At 37.7% G+C, this 23354-nt stretch overlaps 3 protein-coding genes across 5 annotated transcripts in view; all 3 read left to right on the top strand.

The window, feature by feature from the left end:
• tln2a (talin 2a) overlaps nt 1-4692 on the top strand; it is a 42097-nt gene extending 37405 nt beyond the window's left edge. The window contains exons 53-58 of the mRNA XM_079459120.1: nt 1324-1448; nt 1608-1733; nt 1904-1966; nt 2071-2253; nt 2355-2480; nt 2598-4692. Coding sequence (XP_079315246.1) covers nt 1324-1448; nt 1608-1733; nt 1904-1966; nt 2071-2253; nt 2355-2480; nt 2598-2723 — 749 coding nt within the window. The 3' untranslated portion in view covers nt 2724-4692. The remainder of the gene's footprint in view (nt 1-1323; nt 1449-1607; nt 1734-1903; nt 1967-2070; nt 2254-2354; nt 2481-2597) is intronic.
• A 2565-nt stretch (nt 4693-7257) lies between these two features.
• Nucleotides 7258-14858, top strand: tpma (alpha-tropomyosin). 3 transcript variants are annotated; one of them, XM_079465339.1, is made up of 10 exons: nt 7258-7521; nt 7875-8000; nt 11258-11391; nt 11518-11635; nt 11741-11811; nt 11974-12049; nt 12247-12309; nt 12395-12464; nt 12815-12893; nt 13205-13514. In XM_079465339.1, the coding sequence occupies exons 1-10, from the start codon at nt 7408-7410 to the stop codon at nt 13206-13208; spliced, it is 855 nt and encodes a 284-aa protein (XP_079321465.1). In that variant the 5' UTR covers nt 7258-7407; the 3' UTR covers nt 13209-13514. The 3 variants fall into 3 exon arrangements, with proteins under 3 accessions (XP_079321465.1, XP_079321466.1, XP_079321467.1); XM_079465340.1 differs by lacking the exons at nt 7258-7521; nt 7875-8000 and adding an exon at nt 10709-10941 and having other exon boundaries at nt 13205-14858; XM_079465341.1 differs by lacking the exons at nt 7258-7521; nt 7875-8000 and adding an exon at nt 10801-11100 and having other exon boundaries at nt 13205-14027.
• A 430-nt stretch (nt 14859-15288) lies between these two features.
• On the top strand, nt 15289-19154 carry fbxo22 (F-box protein 22). The gene is made up of 7 exons (XM_079465333.1): nt 15289-15503; nt 16109-16241; nt 16347-16431; nt 16516-16620; nt 16731-16883; nt 17081-17246; nt 17594-19154. The coding sequence occupies exons 1-7, from the start codon at nt 15373-15375 to the stop codon at nt 17985-17987; spliced, it is 1167 nt and encodes a 388-aa protein (XP_079321459.1). The 5' UTR covers nt 15289-15372; the 3' UTR covers nt 17988-19154.
• Nucleotides 19155-23354: the final 4200 nt, after the last annotated feature.

Here is a 23354-nt window from a genome sequence, read left to right as displayed (position 1 = left end):
GCACGTCACAATTGTAACACCTTTGCAAAACACACTTCACACGCGCACCCCTGCACTCATGAAGGAAGCACCGCCACCAAAAATTCCACCCAGCTTCTGCAAGCAAACAAAATGGAATTATAGTTTATTATCAGAATAGCCACAACACCACTGGTAAGGCCACATGTACTCTTTGACTCACAGGCAATAAGGTGCAACAAGCAGGAACTCTACTTGCTCACAGCTTCTCAAGTTCACACACAAACAAAGCAAAATACCCAAATAACAGACACAAAATTAAAACCAAAAAAAGGAAATGGGGATAATAATCACTAAATAATTAGGACAACTCAACAAAACACAATAATAAGGAAAAAGCGCTAATATAATTAACCAAGGTAAATCAAATGAATGTATCAGTATCAGTAATAAAGAAAACGAAAATAATGCACAGAAAGAAATAATAACATAATAAAACTGCCGCTAGTTTGTAATAAGAGGTGGCAAGAACAACAAAAGAGAAAGTCCATACACACAGGCAAGCACTGAAGTACGGTCAGGCACAAAAAAAACGGTTTGAGGCAAAGCAACAGCTTCTCTGGATGATAATTCCCACGTAGTCACAGCAATACCGGAGCTATTCGCCTACAAAGATGCAACAGATCTGACAGATCAGTAAATGCAAAATCATAATTTAGATTTAAAACCAAATACCATTAGATCTCCAAAAACACAAACAATCGGGTAAACATGCTGGAAAGCTGCAGGCTCATTCAGTCCATCTGGGATCAATGTATGCACGCGAGGGACAAGAACCGAAACGCAACAGATCAGTCTGCAATAAAATTATTCGTTAAACGGATCCATAACTCTCTGTGAATACAAAACAACGATTACATTTTAAAACCACATACCTTAAGGGTAAGATCTCCGGGAACCCAATAAATCAGGCGAACAGACAGCAAGTTGAGAAACCGTAGGTTCGTTCCGTCTTTCTGGGATTGCTATGCACACAAAAGGACACATGGCGCCCGTTGTATGCCCGACTCAGCTCACTCAAACTTTGCTTTGCTGGTCCCATCACAATTGTACCAAATATAATTTGATTAATGCATGATGCTGGTTCTTTTGAGTGAACGAGTTATTGCTATGTTTCATTTTGTTAACTTTTTTTTTTGTTATTTGCTTTGAAAGCCATTATCCATTTCCTTTTCATTCTTTGTGTCCCACCATTCATAGCATGCGTGAAGCTGAAATTATCCCACGTGTTTATTTCATGTGGCATGTAACATTTGTGTCCATGCCTTGGCGAACAGCATTTCAATGTGTGTTTATTGTGTTTAGGCACAGAGTGGGTGGACCCTGAAGATCCCACAGTGATTGCAGAAACCGAGCTATTGGGAGCTGCAGCCTCGATCGAAGCAGCGGCTAAGAAACTTGAGCAGCTCAAACCAAGAGCCAAACCAAAGGTAATAGGCTTTTTTTCAATAGTGTCCTGACTTGCCTCGTGTTCATTGTTCAAATCGGACCTCATCTCAGTGTGTGCAGTTACACTTGGAAGTCAGAAGATGGCAGAGTGAACTTGAATTCTGTAATAACCTAAACTGAGCTCTTCGTGATTTTCACAGCAAGCCGATGAGAGTTTGGACTTTGAAGAGCAGATTCTAGAAGCAGCCAAATCCATCGCTGCTGCAACCAGCGCCTTAGTGAAATCAGCATCAGCAGCTCAGAGAGAACTGGTAGCCCAGGGCAAGGTGAGATTTTCCATTAAATCATGATGCATCTGAATCTTAAACACACAAAACACCTGGTGGGTTAGTAAACGGTTAATCAGCCTTTAAATCTTCTTTTTCTGGAGCTGGGGTTAATAAACTCATAATCTGTACATACAATCTTCCTTATCTTCACATGTCTCATTTTGAAGGTGGGAGCTATCCCTGCAAATGCTGTAGATGATGGTCAGTGGTCTCAAGGATTGATCTCGGCTGTAAGTTCTGAGACTTATATAGTGCTGAGATTTTGTTGTCTTTGTCATATCTTTATGCCTGCTGTTCTCTCATGGTTAAAATGAGTAACTGTATTCTGTCACAGGCCCGGAGGGTTGCTGCAGCTACCAGTAACCTCTGTGAGGCAGCGAACGCGTCGGTCCAAGGCCACGCCAGTGAAGAGAAGCTCATCTCTTCTGCCAAACAAGTGGCTGCTTCCACTGCACAGCTGCTGGTGGCTTGCAAGGTCAAAGCCGATCAGGATTCAGAGGCCATGAGGAGGCTACAGGTAAATAACCAGTTACATTTGAAATGTCAAATCCTTCTCCAAGAAGATCAATGCTTAAAAACAACAAATCCACTCAACGCCCAATAATGTGTTATTTGCAGGCTGCAGGTAATGCTGTGAAACGTGCCTCTGACAATCTGGTTCGGGCTGCCCAGAAAGCTGCTTTCAACAAGGCCGATGATGATAATGTGGTGGTCAAGACCAGGTTTGTTGGAGGAATTGCTCAGGTAAGATTTACAGACTGTAACAGTTAGACAGTAATAATAATTTTGTTAATATTGTTCTTATCTACATTGGCCTATTTAAGTTGTTTCAGTTGTTGCTCTACTGTCTCTCTGGTCCAGATTATTGCAGCTCAGGAGGAGATGTTAAGGAAGGAGAGGGAGCTTGAGGAGGCTCGGAAGAAGTTGGCACAGATCAGACAACAGCAATACAAGTTCCTCCCAAGTGAACTCCGAGAAGATGATTAATAAACATAAATCAACATTTAACACCTTTACCTGTTAATGAGAAGTTGTCCGCCATGATGTCTGGCTGCAGAACGCATATGAAGACATCCAAAAGAGTCCATACAATACCTACTGACCTAGATTGTGAATTAAGTATTTAAACTGAAGACATTTGAAATGTCTCATTTGCAGTGAAGATGTTCTGCTCATGCCTCCACCACAGCCATATGAAGAAGCTTGGATTTTTGGCCTGAAGTTAGTGCATGAAGATTTCAGAAACTGTTAGCAGACGCATTACTTTGACACAGCCGGGATGACAAGTTGGAATTGGAGTGACACGGTCCATCTCCGTGATTAAAATAAAACATTGTTTTCTTCATATTCAGACACGTAGTCTTCAGTGTTCAGTTTACTTTTTTCTAACAGCCTTTTAAACTCCAGTTGAATGTTTAACCTTTTTAAATTTGTAAGGGTGAAATACATTTGAATGCTTTGCTGTTGTTGCTCTAAAGTATACAAATAAAAGATATTTATGTAGACAAAAAATATGTGTAAATGTCCAGTGTAATGCAAAACCACTCGCAATGCTAAGAGTTTAAATTGCATCATTGACTGATTTCTTGCTGCCCATTGCCTTTTAAGAATATTGTGTGTATACACAGCCGGATTATATGTGGAGAATATAATTCATAAAAATAAAAAATACTTCTTACCTTAGAAGTACTGTGGAAGTTTCTACCCTTTAGATCTTAACCATGACCTCATAACAACAGAACCTTTCAAATACTGAATGTGTTTAAAGATATTTTAGCGTTTTTCTCATATTTTGTCACATAATTCACCTCTCCTCATAAAGGTGCATTATCTACACTGTAAAAAAGATCTGTTATTTAACAAAACTGAACTTTACTGTTTCTTACAGATTTTATTTCTGTATTTGTTTTAAATGAGCATTTGACATACAGTTAAAACCGTAATTTTACAGTTTATTTACAAGAACAAAATTTGGAAAACTATTTAATATAATCCTTATATCCTATCATTTTCCCGGGGAAAAAATATTTTTGATCAGTTTACAGAAAATTCCTGTTCTTTTACAGGATGTTTTTACAGTGTACCTTTTCCGTTCATCATGCGATAATCGTGTGACGGTTTTTGTTCTTAGTGTGATGATGTAACTGATAATTTAGCATTTCCCTGTTTGTGCATGTGTTATCCTCATATGGCAAACCTGGAAATCTCACAATACTTCATTACCTTGCCAACATCCCTGCTGTCACTTTCATGAATATCTCTGGCTTTGTACATTTAGTTTTAATGCCTTAAGTTTCTCACTTTCAAAGGAACCTTTTAATTCTCTAACCGGGAGAAAAAACTGACTTTTTGTATCCTGGTTGTATATTATGCATTGCCGGTGATGCATGTAGAAAGAATAATGAAGCTTATTAAACCCTTCTGTTCGGCAGTGCCCATAAGTTAGATATGCCTGTGTCAGTCTGCTACATGATGCTGTAAATGTATATGCATGTTAAGATAGCACATTTTGTACAGTGTTTCTTGTGCATGCTCTGACATCTGGCCATACCTCTTAATGATGCCATTTAATGCATTGTGTAATTGATTATCAGAAGAGTCTCAGATATTAAGACGTCGCTGAAGCACATTTTATACTTTTTTCTGTACATGAAAAGCCATTGAACTAGTTTATTTGTAGGTGTGTCTGAAGTGATGTGTTTTTAACGCATCTACCTTCTGTATATAAAAAAACGGTTCAAAAGGTTTTATCCTATTTTGGAGAAGTAAAAACCTCACAATAATCTTATATTTTATCCACTCATTAAAGTTGCAAAAAGAAAAATGTATGCCTGTCACTATGCATTGTGTATCATTTTCATGTAATTTAAAACATTTTAACAGGTTTATGAATACTGCTGGTTAAAATGTGCTAAAATAAAACAAAGTGTCATTAAATAAAACAAATTGAAAGTTCCATATTCTAAGTGCTGTATCCTGAAGTCAACATATTTGTCATATCTGTCTGCTAATAATCTGTAAATAAGTATCAGTTTACAAAATTGAGAAATGTAGTAAGTGGTTTAGAGAACCAGGTCTTCTTACACATTTACAATATATTTAACTTCCTTTGCACCACAGCATAAGTGTGATGATTAGGCCTACTCACAAAATGTGGTTTAGATTAGACCGTATGTATCCACACAGTTTACTACGAATACTCAAATAACACAGTCCTGCGTTATGTCCAGGCAGACTGCCCCTTTAAGCTATGGACTCTTGACACGTGGGTGGGGCTGAGGTGGTATGTCTTAGTCAGCATGAGGCTATGGAGCTATATTGGGAGGGAGTCAGGGGGTGTTAATTTTAGTCCCCTGAGGGGAGATGGTCTCAGTAGACACATTTACAGTTGTTACAATTAGATTTACAATTGGCTTGACAAGTAGAACTGTTTAGTTCAATCACATTTGAAATAATTACGGATCTCTGGTAAAGCAGAATTTAGGTGGTATCCAGAGATGCCAGGATATCTTTAGGCGAGTACATAAAGCATATCTGTGATCTTTTAATTCTTTAGGGGTTTTTTTAGAGACAAAGTGCCAATCCAATAGACTTCTCAGAACTGTGTATAACTCCTATTTTAAAGGATTTGCAACAAATAGGGTTAAGAGTGACAGAATGTGTAATTCCCCCATCTGAAATGGTGTGAACTGCACCTATTGTGCACAGTCAGATTGTGAATGTGTGTGCTTGCACATTTGCAGTACCAGCTGTGCCATAACATAATGGCTGTTTTGATCAATTGAAGCACAACAGCAGCTCTGCCCTGTGCCCAGATTTCAGTTAATAAAATATATGTTTATTGTTTACATGAGAACTACTTTTACTTAGCAACTTTCTATTTCATAAGTGAGAACATGTGAACATCTGAAACATGCAAATCATATTTTAACACCTCATTTCCACTAGGCTACACGATAACTAGGCTACACACGCCGTTCTTTTGGCAAAATATTATATTGTTAGTGTTCTTTAAGGTTTAGGTTGCTAATCCAGTTTAATCCAGTTAAATCCCGTTAAAGCTCTGCAGCATCCAGAAAATCTGAGAGTTAAGCAAAGATATTTAACAGGTTGGGTTGCCAGGCATACACGCATTGTTGAAAGGTTTCAGCCCAGAGGACAGTTCGTCTGCTCTCATGTCTTTTGGCTTTTTATGTTTCTAACAGAAGACTAAACTGTAAAAGACAGAAAGAAAGAAACAAGCTAAAAAAACAATTAGCAGTGAAGTGATCCCGGAAAAAACAAATAAGTGCAGCAGTTTCCTTTTCTTGATTTGACTTGACTTGAATGTTGAAAGGTACTTAATGGTAGAAAATTAAAATTGGCTGTGTGTTGGGAAGCTAGTCTTACACGAGCCAAGAAGAGACTGTAGCAGGTGCTTCCTTCAGGAGGGCAAGTGTAAAAATAAATATCTTAAGAAATGTTCGTGGAAGCGGTGTAAATGTGAGGACAAACCTTTTAGCGCTATAGAACGAGTTTGTCTTATGATTAAAGCTTCTTATTTACAAACCGACATAATATTGTGAGATTATCACTGATTGACTGTGTTCATTAAAAGATAATGGCTGAAAAAATCCCTGACACCTATAGTGACACCCGTAGTCTTCAGAAGTTCAGTAAATAACGTCGGATATCCTTTCCCTTCTAAATGAAAAGGTTTAACCCACTAACCTTACACATCATGTCAAATATATTGAATATTATTTAAATTGTTTTAATAATAATAAATTATTTTTAGTCTATTGCACGTGTGATGCAATGGGTGCAATGATATTTAATATTGTAGCAAAGACAGAATAAATGCGGCGTTACGCGCCAGGTCGGATAGTTTGTTTCGCGGCATGGCTGACAGCTCGCGACACATCGTTGCGATTCCAAGAGCTTTGGAGGTTATGCTGCGGCCGATTAAAAACAACATCGAGCCTGGCAATGAATGAACCCCATGCTTCAAACCCTACTAGCGTGCTGAGAGGTTGTTGTTCAACAGCCATCATATCTAAAGCTCTTCAGATTATGAACAATGCCTGAGGGACTCGTTGACATGCTTCTTAACTTTACCACCGACCCAGAGATAATAACGCCTTTCCTTAAGATAATTAGGCTACGTGTCCCCAAGTGCTGTCAAAATTACGCAATTCTGGCTTTAAATGCGAAATCAGAAATATAAATATTAATAACATATTGTGAATTAACACAAATGTATATTAAAGATGTATCTATTCTAAGCTTGAATTGGTTTTAGAACTGGGCCATCGGTGAAATGCTTTCCGAACAGTTTTACTCCTCTTCCTCCGTTTTCTCCCCAGGTTTAGGGAGTTAGAAATAGGAACCCTTGTAAGACGTCTTGGCCTTCAGATCCCATATATAGCCATATCAACAGTCAAATGTCTGAGGGCAGCGAATCGCCGTCCGGATCCTTAAAAAAGGGGCGACGCGGGGCGATCTGCCATGGGCTGTTCCCAAAAAAAGTATTGGGTGTCTTGCGGAACTTGTCAGGCTCCTGTGAAGGCACATATTTGACAGGCTACAACGAGACCATCTCGCACTCCAGCTCAGCGTTCAGTTCAGCACAGACGCTCATCTCCTCTCTCAGTCCAGTGTTTGGTGCGACCACCCCTACACTAACGCAGCCATGGATGCCATTAAGAAGAAGATGCAGATGCTCAAGCTCGACAAGGAGAATGCCTTGGACAGAGCAGAGCAGGCCGAGGCCGATAAGAAGGGAGCAGAGGACAGAAGCAAGCAGGTCGGACACGAAACAGGCGCTCTGGGGCATAATCCCTTTAACACCATGTTGGTTTAGCGATAAACCTACACCACCGATGTGGTCGATTCTCACAGCTAGCGACAATCATGTGGATTATTTATTTATTTACTGCTTTCAGAATTTGATATCAAAGTGGAATTTTTCGATTCGATATGTCTTTCTGAAATTGTATAGTGATAGGCCCAAACGATTGGTTGCTGAACAAACGGTGTAAATTTAACGAAGTTGAATGCTGTCTAATGTAGTTTATTCAAATAACAAATGCACGTGTGCGCACTGGCAGCTGTTGGTGTCTGTCTCCGTTTGTACTGACACACGTGCTCTTCTTGCAGCTCGAGGATGACCTGGTCGCCCTGCAGAAGAAGCTGAAAGGCACTGAGGATGAGTTGGACAAATACTCAGAGGCCCTGAAGGATGCTCAGGAAAAACTGGAACTGGCCGAGAAGAAAGCTACCGATGTAAGCACACCCATTGGCACATATCTTGTCGCTTCTGATGCCACGCAACCTGTGGCCACTCCTTCCCATGAGTCATGAACGGGATCATGAATTTATATACTGGTGATTTCATAATCATCTAGTTCTTCTGACAAACGTTTCACTGTATCAGTAGCCTACATTCATTAGAAACTAAACAACATAGTGAGAACTCCGTCGTAAATTAAAAAAAGCACCACCTGGTAAACGAATACCAAGGCACAATATGAGAAAACAGTCTGCCATATAGTAGCAGGACTATGCAAAGGGTGAGGTAAATTTAGCAGTGCGCTTTATAAGGCAACGTTGGCGTCTAGAGGTTCGTCTTCACCCACCTACAAGTGTCTTAATGAGGGTCAGTGTAGAGTTTCACCCTCACTGGAGTCTTAAGACTATTGGAACGACCCTCCTTCAATCTAGTTCGATAAAAGTTAGAAATAATTTATAAGGAATCTTTATGAACAGAACATTGTAAAGAATAAATATTATTAAAAGCATAATTTGCATAGGCTATGTCAATATTTAGAATTCAACACTTACATTAATGTTAAATTGATTCACGGTTATTTTATAATAAAGGTAAATTCACTTCTACTTAAGGTCATTATTAATCTATTAATAATAGGTAATAATGAAATGTTTTGTTACGGCTTACCTGCCACACAATAACATGCGTAGAGAGAGACAGGATTTAAAACAGATGTATCTCAGCGTAATACCAGGGACCCGTTTCAATAAGGAGGTTCAAGCAACACTGAGTTAAAATATGAACTCTGAGTTGATTTACTCAGATAACCGCTACTCTGAGTTTTCTGTTTCAGAACAGCTGGTTTCAATCAGTTCAATCCACTCTGAGTAAGTTCACCCGAGGTTACTCGTGTTCACCGCGGCTTTAAAAAGCCATCATCAATTGAGCGAAGATAACACGATTCACCATGGCAACGGCACGTGACAAAAAGCGCTCCGTTTATTTCTCGCCAGTCGAATTGGAGGCACTATATATATATCTATATATATATATATATATATATATATATATATATATATACACACATATAAACATATATACCTGCGACTTTTGTCATGTAGGTGCAATCCTTCTGCAATAAAAAGAACATGGCAGCAGCTGGAAATGAAATATAAAAACATCATTCAGTCCGGTGAGTTTAAATGCTCTTGCTTGTAGGATGCCTGACTGGGAAATGTTTGATATATTTAATAAACTGGCCTTGAAAGTTATGAGTATATGAGAACCGAGCACTGTGGCTATAGAAGACAAAAAACTGGCCATGCTCGCCCCTGCTCCAGCTATGTGTAACGGAGGCCAGCTAGAGTCACTCCCCGACCAACAGAGATGCTCTGGCGACGGACGTTATAGGGACTGCGCATCGTTAGGCTCGTTGTTAGAGCGCCCGTGTCTCATTCTGACCGACGGCAGTTCGAAGCCCGCGCGGGGCGAGTTGGATCTTTTAAATTTGCACCCAATCAAAATGGAAAATCCTAAAGGGTATTTGAATTATTAGAGTTTGCAGCGAGACCACATTTATTTGATCAGCTTATTCAGACAGACGTTCACCATTCACCTGCAATCCTATGAAACTCCTCTTTGATGACTCTCACAGGAAACTTAACACAAATGTATATAAAGTGCTTGAGAGCGATGCACACTTTTCTTACTGCTCTGCATACAGTTGCCTTGCTAACGTGTTCTGCATCCCCGGTGTTATAAAGAAAGCTTCCATTAGTAAAGAAACGTAAAGCCATACAGAGAATCTGCTCAGATGTAAGAGCGCGACCCCGACGAGTGAGGTTTGTGATGTAAGGATGAAGCAGATTGTGGATATATTTAATGGACTGTAAAGAAAAACTGTGCCGCTCAAATAAAGAATCCTCCGCATATGATAAAACAATCCAAACGGGGCTTCACCATATACTCTCCCGACGTAAATGTAACTCTCTCTGAATGAATGCAGCTTCCTCATCTACGGGTACTGAATAAACGGACATTTAATGTCTGTGTTATAAACTTGTGCGCGATTAAGGAAAACGAAAGAAAAAACTAACTGCGAAGGCAATTTCAACACCGCTCGCGCTTCTAAAAGGGGCGGAGATTGTAACAAACCTCGGGTTAGTGGAATAAAACCTGCTCCTGACCAGGTTAGGTTCACAGAGTAGGTTACTATGGTTACTCACTCTAAGTATAAGATACCTTGATTTCTGAAACAGGCTTGACTTACCCCGCGGTCACGGGTTTGATATACCTCACGTTCTGAAACTGAAAACCCAGAGTATCCCGTTTTCCGGGGTTAACTTACACTGAGTTTGCACTTACCCTGCTTTCTGAAACGGGTCCCAGTACTATTGCTTGTTACCACTAGATGGCGCCGGAAGCTCACACAATCGCACGTTCAACATCTTGCGCCTCAATCATTGTGCAAATTAACAGTAAATTAATAGTAAATTGACAGTAAAAAGAACAGTAAATTAACAGGCCTAAAGCTGTTTGGTGTACTAAGTAAAACAGTTAGACTGAGAAAAAATGTGAATATAGGAACTCATCGTGATTTGGTTTCCCATAATTCTGATGATGATGAAAGAGTAAATCATAATAAAAATGTAATGTGATTGATAAATATGGTAGGTTTCCAAAAGTTTTCGTTCTTCTAATAAACCAAAACAAGGATGACTTCCGGTGTGGGTCCGTTACCAGGGACTGACTGTGAATCGGTAAGCGGAGCGCCGTCACGCCCCTTCTGGTGATACAACACCCACCCAAACAGACATAATCGTGATGGCTGGCGCGCCGTGTCTCGAGGCCGTGAAAAAGAAAATCAGATCACTGCAGGAGCAAGCAGACGATGCTGAAAGCCGAGTGCTCAGACTGGAGGAGGAGCTCGACACAGAGCGCTCAGCCAAACGATCTGTGAGCTTACCCATAATGATATAAGTGCATTAGCAGGCGGACAGCGGTGCGATTTCATCACCGATCTCAGCAAAAATTGGGCTAAAATATCTTTAAATAAAAGTGGTTTGTTTTGTTGCGTTGGAAAAGGTGTTATAATGCGATGATGCTGTTTGACAGGTCCGTTCCCCCTCTGCCCAGATTTTTAACAACGCGTTACTTTAATCATGTTGTATTTGGTCGAGGTCATAAACAAATATTTCTATACTATATCTATTCTTTACTGTATTTACAAGCTGTATATGCGTATAGCTCACTGCTGGCTCTGTGTGCGCAGGCTGAGGGCGATGTGGCTTCCCTGAACAGACGTATCCAGCTGGTCGAGGAGGAGTTGGATCGCGCTCAGGAGCGTCTGGCCACTGCTCTGCAGAAGCTGGAGGAGGCTGAGAAGGCTGCTGATGAGAGTGAGAGGTTTGTATGAAAACATTTTTATCAAACACATCTAAACTTTGGATTGTCATACTTGGTTCCACTCACTAAAACGGAAAATGGTCAGTAGTGATATTAACTCACAGAATATGTCCATCCCTCTCTCAGAGGCATGAAGGTTATTGAGAATAGGGCCCTGAAGGATGAAGAGAAGATGGAGCTGCAGGAGATCCAGTTGAAGGAGGCCAAGCACATTGCTGAGGAGGCTGATCGCAAGTATGAGGAGGTAAGATTTTCTTTTTTACTTTTATTATGTTCTTACATAGGGAATACGTTGGGAAGGACTTGTTTTCAACACATGTACACTGTTTTTCCTTGTGATGGTACACAGGTGGCCCGTAAACTGGTGATTGTTGAGGGTGAGCTGGAGCGCACAGAGGAGCGTGCTGAGCTTAATGAGAGGTAAGAGGACTTGCACCCCCTCTATGTGTGTGCATTACAGTTATAAACTACATATACGATAAGGGTTGATACATCAATATCAAAAGTGTCGACTCCATAATTTGAGTGCTGTTTTTCCATCTGAGAACTCAAATTCTCTCTTGTCACTCCCTCCCACTTCAGTAAGTGCTCTGAGCTGGAGGAGGAGCTGAAAACTGTGACCAACAACATGAAGTCTCTGGAGGCCCAGGCTGAGAAGGTGTGTGTCTCATGTGCAGAGGGTTTGTCTTTGTGCACAGGTTCAGCTATACTTCTAAAATATATAATAATTTTTTTCCCACAAGTATAGAAAAACACATCTAACTTAGTTGGAATGATTAGCTGGTTTAAAAACAATGGATGTCAAGCGTCAACTGACTGTTCTTGAATACTCTCTCCTGTCTTTCCCATCAACAGTACTCCCAGAAGGAGGACAAGTATGAGGAGGAGATCAAGGTCCTGACTGACAAACTGAAGGAGGTGAGTTCACCTGCGTTTCATTTATTATAAAGATTTTGCGTTTGAGTTTAGATGTGAGGAGGATTCACATCTCTCTGTGTTTTAGGCTGAGACTCGTGCTGAGTTTGCTGAGAGATCAGTCGCCAAGCTTGAGAAGACCATTGATGATCTGGAGGGTACGTCAATCTCACTTTTTTACATGCTGGTGTTAGACACCGGTTAAAAAAAATCAGGTCTCTTGTATTTACTGAATCTGTGATGAACCATCCACAAAGTGATTCAAGGAATATCATAGTGAATTAGCTATATAATGCTCAATCCATTAAAAGTTTTTTTGAATTGAATAAGGTAACCTTAATTTTTCTTACTTTAGTTTACTTTTTTCTCTCTCTGGCCATTTGTTACTTTTCTATCCATCTTTGCACTGTTTATGTTTCCTTGTTTTCTTATTCCTTCAATCTTTTCCATTCCATTCCTTCCCACACAACAACCCTCCACCATCCTGGCCTTTAATTGGCTACTATAGATGAGTTGTATGCCCAGAAACTCAAGTACAAAGCCATCAGCGAGGAGCTGGACCACGCTCTCAACGACATGACCTCCATGTAACTATCACCACCTGTTAGAGATTGTGCACGCATGCTTTTGACTCATATGCAAACCTGTTCTAGAGCATTTATGTTGGTTTATTAAATTAATAAGAAGGTTTGGAAAAACACCGGGCTATGTAAATCTTATCAAAATTTATTTGAATTTTATTATGACAAGATTATATAAATGTAGACTATAGGCTTTCCATTCAGTTAGTCAGTATCACCCAAAAACACAGAAATACACACTTTTTCTTGTCTTTTTGTTGTTTTATTTCACCATCTTATATTTCTTTTAACTTCTCTTTCCTTTCTTCCCTGCACAGCTAAATTTTTTACGTCTAACCTCTGGCTCTGGGCACCATATCAGCGACATCACCTTCTGCTCCTCTGTTTCTTTTTTTCTCTCCGTTGCCGCTTTTCTCCATCACACTCATTCTCAACGGGGACGGAGCACTCTGCTCTACAGTCCCATCACTTGTACAGAAATTTGTTGCTTTCTGTAAAATAAAACTTCCTCATATCTGTGTAAGCTCCCCACTCCTTTCTCTCTTTAGTATGTCTTAACTCTTTTGATTTCATATGTCCTTAATTTATTGTCGAGAAGCTTGAATAAAATCTAAAAAAGCTCCGCTCATCACCCCATGTTGCTTTTCTCTTTTGACATTCGTGTACATCATTAACATTCACCTCATCATAAGATTAAAATGTACTCATCAGGCTCTAACAATCAATATCCATAATTTAATACACTAATATATAGTCTATTGTATTTTTAATATTTGATCCAAAGGAAGGAAATTATCTAATTAATAATTAGCAATGTCATAATAATGAATCTTGGTATAAACTTTAATTATCATTTAGGATAGATATTTTTCAAACTAACATCTCCTGTCATTTTCACTTTATCTTCTATCCTCTCCATTTTTCACTTCTCCAAATGGCCAGAACACCTTTATCAGCAACTCCAGAAAAACCAGGTGCTTTCACATTAACTCCGTTTATTACTGAACGATTTCTTAGACGCCTTGAGAATAAAACTCTCACTCTGGATTAGGGCTGCTCAATTATGACAAAAATCATAATCGCGATTATTTTGGCCAATTCTGAGTTCACGATTATTTAACAGGATTACTCATTAACTTTAAAAACAATATAGAAAATAAAAAAAACTTGGCTTTTAAACTCTGAATTTAACTGAAAATCAATGTAAAGAAATAGCACTGCTAAACCACTATAACGGAAAGGTTTCGCTGTGGATTTATATTAAAAGAAAAGAGAGGATCCTTGACAAATGGAATGTGGCACAATAATCGTTTACCTCGATTAGTTTGTTTTAGTAATTGATGAAGGCCAAAATTTACGATTAGGATTCATTTTCTATTAATTGCACAGCCCTATTCTGGATATTACATGCTGTTTATTATTCTATGATGCATCTCTGTGTGCTTCACAAAGTAACAAAAAATTTTGTTAGATGAATTAAAGTCAATTATATTTTATTTATTACATTATTTGTAATTCTAGAGAACTTGAATTTGTTTATGCCAAAGCGTAAATGTATGGCTTCATTGTGTAATGTGGATTGCACAAAAGAGATAGATATATAAGGTTCTGATCAATCATTTGATTTGATAATTTTCTGAACTGTTTAAAATGGTTAAACGCTCTGTCTTTTGATGTGCACATAGGGATATGAAAAGGTGTAAGTTTTCTCTGCTTTATAACTGTGACACTTAAGATTATGTATACTATATTCACAAAGATCTGCTGTGTCCTTGGAAAAAGCAGCACCAAATTAGACACCTGTAATTTGTAAATTCACATTTAACTATCTAGAGTTTTTAATATCCAAATTAAATGCATATCCCTCAGGCACACAAATATAAGTGTTTACATTTCTGCAAATAAATTATTTGTAATTTAACATCTAGAAAAGAATTAAAGTATACGTAATAAAAATGTCTGTTACTTTTTAAATGTTGTATTTTTTTAATGGTTTGAAGAATATTTTGAGTTTGAATTACTGATTTGATGTCAGTGCTTACTTTAAATGTTAAACTAATATAATCATTTCTGTTTAATTACTTTAATGATTAAATAATATTAATTGACAATTATTTAGATTTTTTGATTTTGCCCCCCATTGACTACCATAAAAATACAGTGGTAGTCAAAAGTGCCCAAGAACTGTTTGCTGTCCTGCAATCTTCAAAAAGACTTCTTTTGTTTTCAACAGAACCAAACAAATAATAGGGTAATTTTTTCTACTATGGTAGTCAATGGGGGGCTAATGGTTATAAGCATTCTTCCAAATATATTTCTCTGTGTTAGTAAGAACAGAGAAATAAATACAGATTTGGAATTAGAAGGTGAGTAAATGTTTACAGACTTTTCATTTTTGGGCGAAGTATCATATTAATGTTGACCGTCATACTTTTATGTAACTTCCGGCTCCACTTCCGACTGTGAGCAGTGAACCCGTGTAAAAATGGAAGGAGATGAAGGTCCTCCGAACATCCTCGCGGAAAGTAAAGCAGGATATATCTTGAGTAATGTTGCCGAAGTCGTGGAGAGGATTTTAACATTTGTGCCCACTAAAACTCTCTTCATGACTGCAAGGTAAAATATTACAGCTGATTGCGTGTATTTTAGCTTGTTAGCTTAGGGCTAATCAGAAAACAAATCGGTCAATAACAGCTTATCTGTTTTTATTATGTGACGTTACTGAAATGAATGAAAACGTATTAAATGCAACGTTATTGAGTTGGTATAGTTTCAGCAGATTTCATTTTTTGGGTAAATTTCGTCTTTTAATATCGCTTAATTCAGCCATTAAACCAAAAGCATTTTTAAAGGAACATGCTTAACGTAAAACCTTGCTAGTTGCGTTCCTACTCAGACCTTAAAAGTTTGTGTGTTCATAGGATGCTTATTTATAAGGTATGTACTAGTACATTTCCTCTTAATATAGCTTTTAGATCATGCATTAAGCTCTTTCCTTATAATGAACTTTTATAGTGGAGAATTAATTGGAGATGCTCAACGTGAGAGAATTCACTTTATTTGTTGAATGAAGGCTTGTTCTTTTGACAGCAGCGAGTGTTTTTTTAAGGTTTGACAGAAATGTGGGTTTCACTTATCGTTGTTTTGGCACATTAAGCCACGTCAAGTGTTTTTCGAGCGTTTTAGAATGTGCCCATTGAACCATTTCTCTATTCCTGTAGTGTTTGCAGGCTATGGCGGAACTGTGCCCGTCGGGTGTTAAAGACACAGCAGAGACTCACCTGGCTCTCAGCCTCTGGCTCATCCATATATGAAGAACATGTTTTGCTTAGAACAATGGCAGAAGACTTGGAGGTTTAATGGCTTTTGCTTCTTTGTACTTTCTTTAGTCTTTACCATATTTTTTACCATGTTAGCTTGAAGTGCATCATTATATTTTGTCTAACCATTTTCCTGCAGAATATCTATCTGCTGCCTCAGACAGCTCTCTTAATGGTGGATGGGGAAACCTTCAATGGCCCTGTTAGTTTCAGACACAAAAAGGGTAAGATACCTGCAGTTTCTATCTTCTGGTGAAAAAACACAATCGGCAGTCACAGCCAAGATTCAACTTTGTCTCGTGCTGCAGCCAGGAAGTGTGAGGATGAGGTGCTGTCAGATCCTGTCAAAAAGCTGAGACGCTTGTTGCCTAGCAGTTGTGATGTACTAGGTGTTGTTGCACCGGGAGTTGTGGGTAAGTCTCGTTTTCACTTTCTTAACCTTTGATGGTATTGTGTTGAGTAGGTGGCATACTTGCAACAAATAGCTTGAATGTTTATTGATTTCGTGCATTGTGTATTATAGTGACCCCTAGTGGTTCACCTAGCAGCCAGCCACAGGAGCATGAGGACGGTGAAGCCTGCTTCAGTCTGCTGTTCCCTGCAATGGATGGGGTCAGTATTCGACCTTTTCATTTCTGCAAAAAGAGCATTAGTGAAACGGCTATGAAGGAAGCAGGTGAGTTTTATTACTAATACATGTCACAAGGGAGTCGAAACAGTAAACTTAGTGGTTATGTATATTTAAAACTTTAAAGCATTTGAATACCTAAAAAAATAGAGATGATACATATAGCAACTTCACTGTTTAAACATTTTAACTTAAATATTATCATAATTTAGAGTAGTGTATAATGTTGTGTATTTTATTCGTAGGGTTGATTAATAACCCTAATCTAAAGGTGGTGCTTATATTTGACTACGAAACCTATAAACCTGGAGGTGGCCGCTTTCTTAACAAGCTACTTGAACCCCTTTCCCAAAGTAATGTACTTATTGTTGGAGGACAAGTGGAGAGAGTCTTTACCAATGAGGTAACCTGGTAAGTGTGGAAAATTCACGTTGAACTTGGATCAGACAAGTTAGTTTCAGTTTTTTTGTCATTGTGTATCAAGTGTACATAAATAGTTCCTTCTAATGAGGCATTTTCGTATGATCATATATGTGCATGTGCACTTACTGAATCATTAAAATATAATGGGATCAAATCCTATTGTTTCTTTCAATCAGGCATTTCCTAGAAAATCTTTTGAAATACTGTGCTTGTTTACAAAGTTTGTAATATCGTCAGTTACAGGAATATATCGTTGATCTTTTTTCACAATATTCTTTATTGTTTGTTTACATTTGTATTGAAATTCATGTGTGTGTCCTCTGTTTACTCTCCAGTTGTTCTCCTGGTTCTTTTGGAGCAGTGGGACTGACCTTCAGTGGCTCCAAGATCCAGGGTGCCTCAGTTCTGTTGGAGCAGGATGTAAGCAGCTCCAAAGCAGCCGAGGCCACTATCCAGCGCCTGAAAGCTGCCAATATCCCAGAGAGAAACACCATGGGGTTTATGTTTGCCTGCGTAGGGAGGGGACACAACACTTATAATAACCAGCGTAACGTTGAGGCTAGCGCCTTCCGCAAGATCTTCCCTAAAGTTCCACTCTTAGGATTCTTCGGGAACGGAGAGATCGGCTGCGACCGTATCATCAAAGAGAACTACACCTTGAGCGAGACCAATGCTGAAGGACTGCAGCACTCCTTTACTACAGTCATGAGTCTGGTGCATTTTGGCTGATGTGCACAGACTAGATGCATCATAGTTACCGTTTCGTCAGACTTTGGCCCAGGATGGTTTGTTGGTGATCAGGTCTAATGCTAAGTTTCTTTACCTTGACTAACAAGATGCAACATAGACATTTTGCCTTTTTATTTTACAAGACTCTGTCGTGAAAGAAAAATGACTGATGTGTTCATGGGCAATGTCATATCAGTTTTAGCATAAAAAACTATAGAAGAGCTTTGAAACAAAAATCATCTTGGTAGGTGTAATTTTGAATGCTCGTTTTAATATCTGAAAAAACCCCAGAAGTATTGTTTTACACCTTGTTTGTGTAGAGAAGAAAGAATATATATAAATGGCATGGTGCTAACCCTTGACATTTGACTTCACATTTATATGTAACTAAGACCCTTGTAAAACAGAACATATACCTGTTAACTGATCAGGAGAGTCTTCTTTTGGTCTGTGTGGCTCATTTAGGCCTAATATACAAATAGTTTGTAAAACAACAGGCACTTTTGTTATAAAAAGCTAACTGCTTTCTACACTTCTGGTCCTTCATTGCTGGTAGATGCTGGTGCCTAAATATGCATCCCCAGATCGATTTCAGATCCATTGCTTGGATTGACATGTATTAGTTAGTTGTCCTGTAAAATAGTGTCTGAGCTACACAAACTGAACAAAAACATTGCTGCCACAGGACAGAACTTAATACTTTTCATCAATTAAAATCCTAAATGTTTTTTGTTGTTGTTCCTGGCAGGGTTTCTCTTCATGTCTGTGTTCATCAATAGAAGAGTAGTTTTATGAAAGCATTAAGTGCTCATTTGTCAAAGGGCCATATGCCCTGTTTAAACACAGCTTGATTAGACAAGCGACTTTACCAGTCAGATTTCAGATATACAGCACATGGCTGTTTACAGTTTTGTTTGTTTTCTTTAATAAGCTTTAAAGTATGCTAAGGCAATTTGTTGGTTTGCATTTACTGTCATAATATCTCAGTCTACATGTTCTACTCAGTATTCAGTAATTTGGTTTCAGCTCATGTTGCATTTACGTGATGTCATACATTAATCACTTGTACATAATAAAATCAAAAGACAGCATCTGTCAATCAATGTGGTCAGCGTTTTTGCATGAACAAAATTACAATTGTTTTATTGTCCTGTAGGTGGCCCTCTTGTGTAATAGGCCTATCAGTTTTTCTTTAGTAAAGGTGTCTCGTAAATCTAATCCAAAATGAACCTTAAACAAAGTCATAAAAGGTAATTGATCAATATCTTAAATTATTTAAATTAAAATAGTAAAGGATATGTTTGAGCATTTTGACACTTGTGTATTATGAGTGTGATGCATGATGATAATATGGAGCCCATCACAAAAGACGAAGGCCAGGTACATTTTTGCTGACAGACAGTGTTCTGTTCCTGTGGTTAGGTAGCCTGGAGCAGCTCACAGTCAGAGCTATGGTCAGATACTGTATTGCCTCAAGACTAATACAAGTAGAAGCAATTTTGTGGACTGATCCTCTGTTTTAAAGTAGTCCCATGACTGTTCTGCCGTGGCAGGCGAAAGCCTCCTGCAAGAGAAGAATGGATTGTTGTGCAGTCCCTGCACCAATAAAAGGAGTGAAAACACCTGTTTACCTCCTAACCGTTTCTCTTGTCCATGTTCTCCAGACATTTTTCCCGGACACTTATGCCACTCAGAGATGTCCCAGTGGAATTGTGGTAAATCTGGCTTTCAGAAACAAATGTGACATTTTTGAGGAATACGAGGTCTGCATGTGCACTAAGAGTGTGGTTAGAGTGCAGGTGTTTTTATACATGTCCGCTGTCGCCTCAGGGCTCTTTGAGTAAACACATTCATCCTTAAAGACTTAAAGACTCTTTCCCTGTTGAGAGCTGCCTCAGAAACAAGACAGACTGACATGAGCTTTGGGACATTTGTCATAGGACAGTGTTTTGTAGGTCACTGAAAACTCAAGAGGGAGTGGGACGTTTTTTTGCAGAATTTAGTTAGGTGTTTACGAAAACAATGTCATAATGTTTTGCAAGCAATAATATATGATAATAATACGTTTCAGGACAAAATATTTAACCGATTACCTCAGTATGTACGGATAAATATTACAAAGTTATTCCTTGTAACAGTAAGTCTACGTAATGTAGGAAATAAAATAAAAATATAGTTATTTATGCAGATTTAAAATGGCATGCTATATTATAAAAAATATGGAGTTGTTTTAATGCCTTTTTCTTGGGAGTGTTGTGTCTCGATTTCCTTTGTTTTCAAGATCTGAAATCATTGCATCTTTTTTGTTATTTTTATCATTTTGTCCCGTTTTAATTTTCTGCACATAAATGGAAATAAAATCCATGCTTTGATTTGGAATTTGGAGAAATGTCACAGAAATAATCTTTCTACCTAAATGCTTAAATGTTAGGAATTTTCGAGTGGTTCCTTAATTATTTTTATCAGCTGTACATTCTCTAAAATAATAACTATAAACAATAAATAAATATTTTAACACAGTCTGTTCACTTTTTGGTCATAGTCAATTCTAATAAGATCTTAATCAATATTAGTAAAATAAATGATCATTAATATTTGTATTTGGCATTATTGTTAGGACAACCTATAAATTATTCTGTACATCCATCATTGGCATAGGAAACAACCCACATCTACAGTATTATCATGAAAGGACCTGTCACAACACAAGCACACCACCCATTTCCTCCAGATGTTCTTTAATGAGAATGTTTCCAATATACAATATATTCACAATGTTGTTGTAAATTAAATGTATTAAAATATTTATGCAAGTTTGTTAATTTAATTCAGTTAAAAGCATGATACTATAATTGGACAGATTGTTTCTAATTTTGCAAAGAGCTGGCAAATGATAACTGAAGCCACATTTGTTTCCAAACCACGTATTGGTTATTTACGATGGTAACATAATCTTAAAATAACATGTAAATGTGCTCTGATAAGGATTAAACCAAAACAATTGTAACCTGTTTGAGGCTCCGGGAGGAAACACACAATTGTTTAAAATATGTAACCTAGATCAGGATTGTTTTTGTAAAATGTGTTATTACTTTGTCTTGTGTATTTGGAAATGATCAAATAATAGTGAAGTTAATGTACAAGCAATAAATAAGAGAAAAATCTGCACATCAATTATTCAAGCATTACTATTAAATATTTTTCGGTTTCTCTTTTATTGATTTCTGACATTTTCCTATGCACCTATTATCTACTAGGTGTAGATTAACTGTTCATAAATGTTGACCTATGTTCAATAAACTATGTGTGTGTGAGCTGTGATTATGAATATGATTTATTGTATGCTACAAATGTTCATTTTTGGAATATTAAGTTAAAAATACTCAGAACGTTTGAAGAAACAACAAAGAACTGCAGTGAGTGTTATAACATACACATAGAACATCAAAAGAGGACCATGAAACCCACATGTATGGACCCACATGCATGGACCCACATGCTCACGCGAATTCAGTTCTTTACACAGATGATTCCAAGGCCTCAATAATTTAGCAGTTACATTACCATTGGGTAGAATAATGGACAATTGAGAATTCACCGTGGACATAGTCTACATGTTTCATCTGACTTACTCTGGATCATTCAAGTGTTTGTGGTTACACGCCAACTTTATCTAGCAGGCATAGTGCTCCTGCACCCATAGTGCAAATGAACAACGCCACCACACTAGTTTTTCGAATGTGGACGCAGCTTTGAAACCACAGGCATTTATTTTCACGACTGCTTTAAGATTCAAGTTTCAAATAAGAGATGCCTCTGTATACTATATACACACACTGTGTGACCATAAATCAATTTATTGTCCTTTGTTACAAATACTATCTGTCCTTATATTACTGCTGGATTAATAAAAATAAACAATTTAAGGCAATTATTTTGGTAACAATTTACAACTAGGTTGTATTTGTTAACATTTAGTTTATGTTTTGCTATGAACAAACAATCAACAATACTTCAGCATTTATTCATCTAAATTCATGTTAATTTCAGCATTTACTATGCTATATTTATCTTTTTTAATCAAATGTTGTAACTGTTAACATGTTAATGCACCACGAACTAACATGAATAATCATATTGACATATACTAGCATTAACAAAAGTATGTCAAAATGCTCAGTAGCAAAAATGCTGAAAAAAATATAAAAATAAAGTATTTTAATTCAAACTGGTACTGGTTTATTAGTCATGATAAAAAAGATGTTGTTTTAATTCCTTTGTCTTGGGAGTATTGTGTCTCGATTTCTATTTAAAGATCTGAAAATATTGCATCTTTTTTTGTTATTTCAATAATTTTGTCCCATTTAAATTTTTGCAAATATAAGCCATGTTTTGATTTGGAATTTGGAGAAATATCACAGAAAAAATAATTTTACCTAAACGCTCACTCACTGTTATTTTATATCAGTTAATGCATTATGTTAACAAATACAATCTTATTGTAAAGTGTCAAAATTGATATTGTGATTGTTTATATAAAACAAAACCTCATTAAATTTTGCATAAAGTCATGTAACCCATATAACTGTAAATGTAAGCATACGTTGGATTTCTAAAAACCTTGTTAAGTGATTTTTAGCTAAATCAAAGGAATTCTTTATACATTCTGATATCTTGTCAGTAGTATAATCATATACTATGTGTCAAAATGTTTGATTGATTTATGACCCTCCTGTCAAGTCTGTCATCCTGACAGCCTGTCACTCAAATGGTTCTTTTATAGCCTGTCAATCTTACTGACATCTGATGTTTTATGACTGTTGTAGGGGGTTCCTATGGCCCCCACTTTTCCTGCAGGGTTAGTCCCCCTCACCATTTCAACCTGGTTGCTTTTTCTATCAGGACACCTGCTGTGAAATGTGTTTTTGAGTAAATTTAGAGAGAGTTAGAGGTTTAGTTAGAGGCATACATAGTGGCATTGATAGACTAAACCTTGTAATATGTTCGATTGTCTTTTGTAACAAGGTGATGAGACATATCCCTATGTCATTCAAAATAGTTTTTGTAACATGGAATGAATGTGTCACGGCCGGTTTTAGTTAAATTTTGTAACAAGGTGATAAGACATGGCACGGCATGGCACGGCATGTCACTCTAAAATAGGAGGGTTTTACGGCATGTCACTCTAAAATAGGAGGGTTTTACGGCATGTCACTCTAAAATAGGAGGGTTTTACGGCATGTCAATCTAAAAATAGGATGGTTTTATGGTCTGTCAATCTAAAAACGACAGATTTATAGCCGACTTGTCTACCTAAAAAGGGTGTTTTTCACCCTTTTGACATGACACCACCGAGGGTCACATTAC

The sequence above is a fragment of the Barbatula barbatula genome (assembly GCF_947034865.1).
Source record: "Barbatula barbatula genome assembly, chromosome: 1".
In the NCBI taxonomy this organism is placed as follows: domain Eukaryota; kingdom Metazoa; phylum Chordata; class Actinopteri; order Cypriniformes; family Nemacheilidae; genus Barbatula; species Barbatula barbatula.
Note: the sequence above shows the minus strand (reverse complement) of the source record. Positions and strands in the feature narration are given on the sequence as shown.